The following is a 6,246-nucleotide window of genomic DNA, read 5'->3' as shown; positions in this document are numbered from 1 at the left end:
AAGAGAACTTTTAAAATATATATATAATATATATAATTCAGATATATTAAGGCAGTTTCCTAGCAAGAATTGAGGTTATTCATCTTTCTCTGCATCGCTAGAAGATTACGGGGAAACGTTCCTCTGCTAACTTCCCGAAATTGATCAGATGATAGAAGAGCCCAGGGTAGTGTTAGTGATGGACAACTTCTAACTGCAAACCTGTTTAAATTCATTGCTTCATTTCCAAGGAAAACTTTCCAAGGAACACTTTAAGAATTCAGGTAAGACTTTCCAAAAGCAGGGGCAGCGAATTCAAAATGAAGCAAGTTTACTTCTCAGTTCATGTACTGATTCGTCCTATTCTTTATGGCTGTTTTTTTTTTTAAAGTACCAAGCTCATCTCTCCATTTTACGTTTTAAATAGCCTTGTAAAAAAAGGGCAGTTTACAAGAGCTAATACTGGCTCAGCTCATTGTTTAGTCACTCCTTTGGAAATCATATATTCCAGGTCGAAATCCCTAACACTGATCTTGTCAAGCAAATTGTCTCTTACTATGCCACACTATAGTTTGTTTGAATAAACCATACACTGTGACTTTCAAATGATATGATAATGACATTGTGGCTTAATGCAATGTTTGAAGCAGAATTCTATCTAGTACTTAATTTTGGCTCTGCCTCTTGTATATGATGACCATTCATTGTGTGAGTTTGTGTGTGTGTGTGTGTGTGTTGCACACATATATTTTATGTTTCTTATTTAAGGGAGATTGCTTTTGGTCTTTAGATGATGTGACTGGAAAAAGATGTGTGCTATTAGATGTTACATTAATCCCCTTTCCATTTGCAGGGTACTTGCTCAAGTTACTGACAGCAGAAACTCAGTGTGAAAATATTTATCAAGATTTCTCTGGCTGTATCTTAAAATTAGGAGAAAACATGGCTAGATATGAAGAAGAAGCTGAAGAAGACGAAGTGAACCAGAGTCTGCTGCAAGGATTGCAGGTTGTTTGTGGGTGAGCAGTAAACCTCTGAAATGTACTGTAGGAATATCCTATCATGATGTGTATCTTGAATACAGTTGTCTCTTTAGTCCATTTAGAATAATGAATAACAAAGTTGGAAAGGACCTTGGAAGTCTTCTAATCCAACCCCCTGCTCAAGCAGGAAACCCTATACAATTTCAGACAATGGCTACCCCATCTCTTCTTAAAAACTTCCAGTGTTGGAGGACCCACAATGTCTGGAGGCACATTGTTCCACTGATTAATTGTTCTGTCAGGAAATTTCTCCTTAATTCTAGATTGGTTCTGTCATTGATTAGCTTCCATCCATTGCTTCTTGTCCTGCCTACCTTTTAAATCAGAATGACTGATATCCCCTTCCTTTTTCTCCTCTGTGAATGTTTCCATTGAATATTCTCCAAATACTAGTAGAAAAAGTGAAGGTTTCCACTCTCATAGTACTGTTGCTGGTCTCATGTCTATCAGTTGGCTAGCAAATTGTGTTACCCACAGAAAGTGGTTCCATCTTTCTGCTTAGCCATAGGAACCACAATAATGGAAGGGAACTTTCTTTTGAAACTGGCTTGGATCTACTATGTTTTATCATAGGAAGTGCTATCATAAGCACTTCATCAAATACAACCATCAATTGAAAGCAAAAGACTAGTTGAAGTTAGTACCAATACAAGAGAACGAATCCTTCATTGTTGAGAAGGGCTTGCTGTCCATTACTGACATGTTACAAAACTAGATTCTAATCACAATTAGAAATGTCATTTTGTAGATAGCAAAGGCAAAGCCAGTTCTGCTGCCTCCTATGAAAAATACATTTGTTTTCAAGGAAAGAATTGGGGTACCATACTAGAATTTTTAAAAACCTGCTTCCATGAACACAATTTGAGACTGAGCAGTTTTGGTTGGCTACCAACTCATGTGGTAGCTTTCAGCCTATCAGTGCCCTTCAATCCTGGATATAACATGATTAGATTTTCCGGTATCCATTTCTTTGATTTAAGACAACTATGAGGAGAGAATGGTATAGAGTTAGGGCTATAGTCCTAGGATGGAATTCATCCTTTAGCTTGCATAATTTCTCCACTCACTTTAATACCATAACCTTCAAAGCTTCAATTAATATAGCTTTATCATTTGTTTTGTGATGCTCCTTGTATTTCCTGGGTCTGCAATCCTCTTTGACTCTAAACTATGCACTTTCTAACTACCAATATTAACCATAGTGGTAGTCTTTTGTTATGCCTACTGTTCTTTGCCAGGCTTGGTTTGTCACCTTGGGCAACTTCACAGCCAGAGGAATGACACAGCTGTTTGTTTATCTTTAATCTAATCAAGTGCAAGAAGAAGGCAGTAAAATAGCAAAAGCATCAAGATGTTTGAAATTTAGCTCGCAGCAAGTCTGAGTAGAGAACTGATTGTAAGCAGACAAGGGAATGGGAAGGAAGAAAGGAATTGTAGAGATAGATGCAGATCATTGAAAGTTCCAAGGATTACTTCTCCCTTACTCTACCCACCCCTACTACATTGCTGCAGGATTTGGAGGAAACAACCATAGAAAATCAAAACAGAGTTTACCTTGTTTTACACCAATCTCTCTCATTATTGTCTCAGAAGATTTCTTCTACCACATTTCTTCTATTTAATGAGTTCTTGACAGTTGGCAGTCAATTAGAGGCTCCTTAGGCTAATTACAGAGACTTTTTAAGGGAAAAGCAATTGCCCTGGGCACCACCACATGGTGGAGGCTCCCTCCAAAGGATAATTTAATATCTGAAATCATTCAATGGTTTAATATTTTTCATGCAAGTTGGCAAAAGCTATCTTGTCAATTTTATAATGGTTTATTAGTAAGCTATTTCAATGTATAAAATAAAAATAAATGGGAGAAAACTATTACATTGATGTAGAATATAGTAAGAATGTATAGTGATGGGTTGTTTAGATAAACATTTCTCTTAAAGTCTAAAAATATCCATATTCGTGGTTTAAAGTGGTACCAACACTATTTTTTGCTCTCAGTGTGCAAGTTTTAATACAATACTTCTGGAAAATACCAGTTTCACTAAGGCTGCTTTAGCACACTATAAAACCACAATATATGAAAGCACAATATAAAATTGTAAATATATCATCAGTTTGGTGTAGTGGTTAAGGCACCAGGCTAGAAACCAGGAGACCATGAGTTCTAATCTTGGTAAATAAACAAGGGAAGAAAAAATAGGCTTTGAAGGTCTGCATCCACATAGATCAGAGTTTTTTAAACTTGGCAACATTAAGATGTATGGATTGGGAGTTTAAGTCTACCTGCTCAAAGTTAAAAAACACCTAGATGAAGAATTACCTCTGAAACCCTTCATTGGTTGTAATCATGTCTGACTACAACTGTTAAAAATAAGTGGAAATATGTCTTGCAGTTTTCAGGCAGGAAGCTTACAAAAAGTGTTGCTGAGGCCCTAAAATAGGCTTTAGGTGAACAGGTATGGAAAAACATTCAACCTAAAAAAATTTAAAACCCTCAGAAAATAGCAATTTCATCAACCTGTGGGATTCTCTTTATTTAGTTGCCTGTTTCGACTTTCCTGTAATGCCCCCACCCATCAGAAAATTTCCCATTCTTGACTAGATAAACCTTTCCGGAGTGTATGGTCTTGTATGGCAGGCACTAATATTTCACTTTTCAGCTGCATCGTGTTAAATACTCCATTAGGATTATTGTAGAGATCCTGTTGTATACTTGGAACAGTATCCTCCTGTGTACTGGAAAAGATTCTGTATAGAGGAATTATATATTAATTATAGTCATTATGTGAGAATAGGTTTCTTTGCTTCCCAGAGTTGGCTTTCCACAATGGATAGAATTAAAACAGATCATTTAATTAAAAAAAAAAAGAACTAAAGTAGATCACAACTGCATGGACCAATTAACCAGATATTATGATGGATGGTCAATGGGCAGATGGATAGACAGGTTATGTTCTTCATAGATGGCCCATGTCCATCTGTGACTTTTGTGGCAAAGAACTGCGGAGTCCTTAGTGCTCTCTGCACTTCATGGGATCTCAGAGAGCACCAAGGACCCCACAGTTCAATCCCAAGCTACAAATATAATCTTCTGTTGGTGGCAAATAATTTATTGTTTATTCTTTCTTTTGCAGATATTGGAATGAATTTCATAATTGTGCGATGGCTACTCTTTGGGTGTGCCAGAAGGAGATGGTGACTGTCTGGGAAAAGTTGAAAAAAGAATCTAGAAAAATCAAATTTGAAGGCAATCTTTTTGACCTCTGCATCTCCAGTAACTACCAGAACTTACACTCATTCCAGATCCCAACCCTTTGTTTAGTAGGCATCACTCTGATGCTCATTTGGCTCAATTTATGAAGGCAACAGCTCTGTGATCTTGTACAAATGAACATATGCTTCTTTTCCTTAATATTTAGAAAATATTTTGTGGTGGGTTTTTTTTTCTTTTTTTAGTGAATTTTTGATTGTGATAACAGAATTTCCTAATATTTAATTTTTCCAGTTAAATCAATCGTAAATATGGCAAGTGTTCCAATTGAATTTTGACTATCAAAAGTCCTTAAGGTTCTCAAAATTAAATTACTAAAATACAGCTTGCATAGGAAACTGGCACAAGTGGAATGGTGTCACTAGATTTTGTATCTTGGCCTGCTAATCAGGGTTTGCTTTGGTAAGCCTTTCATTCCAACTGTTGTTCTGATTTCTATATTTAAAGAACTTTTTAGCAACTTTCTTTTTGTATATAAGCGTAACTACAGTAATTAATATATTTGTAGTTTTATGAAAGAAAATGTTGGGGAACTCAAGAGGGTAGCATGAAGTTTTAAAATAACTGGATTCTCTCAGTAGAACATGCTGGTTTCATTACCTACCTGAAATGAGCTCCCCCAAATGTCCAGAGCAAGATTACAGACTGATGATTGACTTGTTATAGAGGTATTTGAAAGAATGATTACTTATGCAAGAGATTTACATTATGTTGGTATATGACTTCAGAACTAAAGAAAGACCAAAACCCTGAGGTAGCTTAAGGCAGAACATCTGAAACCCATGCAAGGAATAATGCTGTGATACCCCTTTTTCTCCATTCCTGACTAGTTTTTCCTCCTCCCTGATTTTTCAATGAAACTTGCAAAATGCAGTCATGTATAGTAAATATTTCTGAGATGGAAAGAAATATTCAGTTAGAAGTAAAAATCCTTGCAATTTTCTAAGGAAAACTTCTGTATTGCAGGATGGGTGGATGTTCAGGGGATCACTGGAATGAAGTATGGCTATTGCTGTAAAATAGTAGTGGAGAAATGGAACTTCCTGTTCATTGCTTCTCTGACTATTCCTTGTAACTGCCTATTCTGGTTGAGGCTCATGGGAACTTCAATTCAACTTTTGAAGTTCTCTACATTCCTTACCCCCTTCTAAAATCCATATGAATTCTTGTATAACTCTACTCTGTACATGAAGTAGGATATGCCATGTGTTGCAGCTATTTTCAACATATTCTCATAATCTCTCTCACTTTCCAATTCCACTTCTCTAATTTGTACTGAATATACAAAGCAACCTTAGATTGTCACAATTAGTGTTAAGTTGCTTTGTTTAGTATTGGTATTTAGACTGATTTCTTCCTATCTGTTGGTCACTGTGCTGTTCTCCAGATTTTTTGATGACATGGTTGATTAGAACCTCTACCAATCCTTCTTCTGTTGCTTGCTATATTTCCGTAGCTATTTCAATTCTTGTAGCCTTCTGACTTGATAGTTACTGGCGTGTTGATCTAACTTGATTTTCTAGTATTTGACATTCATGTAAATAGGTAAAATCTTCTAAGGTATCTTGGATATTAACATTCATACTGTTCAGAATTTTAATATACTTCTTCCATTTTTGTTTGATCTTCTTGGAATCATTTCAGGTAGTCTTCGATTTATGACCAATTGTTTAATGACTGTTCAAGGTTACTGTGGCTTCAGAAAGGGTGTCCGTCTATCTTAAAACGTTGCAAATCCCATGGTCACATGACCATGTTTTGGGTGCTTGGCAGCCAGCTTGCATTTGTAACCAGCTGTAGCATCCCAGTCATGTGACTGCAATTAGGAACATTTTTTTACTTGTTTCTGGCATTTTTTTTTGCCAGTTTCCAGCAAAAAAAAACAAAACCCCAAACCCACTCATTCAGGAGAATGGGTTTGCTTAATAACTGCATGATTCAGACTTATGAACA

The 6,246-nt window shown here is 36.2% G+C and overlaps 1 protein-coding gene across 1 annotated transcript in view; it reads left to right on the top strand.

The window, feature by feature from the left end:
- The window catches only part of LOC114922552 (neuritin-like), a 7,537-nt gene extending 2,427 nt beyond the window's left edge, over positions 1-5,110 (top strand). The window contains exons 2-3 of the mRNA XM_029284098.1: positions 833-998; positions 4,157-5,110. Coding sequence (XP_029139931.1) covers positions 833-998; positions 4,157-4,382 — 392 coding nt within the window. The 3' untranslated portion in view covers positions 4,383-5,110. The remainder of the gene's footprint in view (positions 1-832; positions 999-4,156) is intronic.
- The last annotated feature ends 1,136 nt before the right edge of the window (positions 5,111-6,246 follow it).

This window comes from Protobothrops mucrosquamatus, unplaced genomic scaffold, assembly GCF_001527695.2.
Source record: "Protobothrops mucrosquamatus isolate PMUCROS unplaced genomic scaffold, P.Mucros_1.0 scaffold373, whole genome shotgun sequence".
Taxonomy (NCBI): domain Eukaryota; kingdom Metazoa; phylum Chordata; class Lepidosauria; order Squamata; family Viperidae; genus Protobothrops; species Protobothrops mucrosquamatus.
The sequence above is the reverse complement of the archived record's forward strand: the minus strand, read 5'-3'. Positions and strand labels throughout refer to the sequence as shown.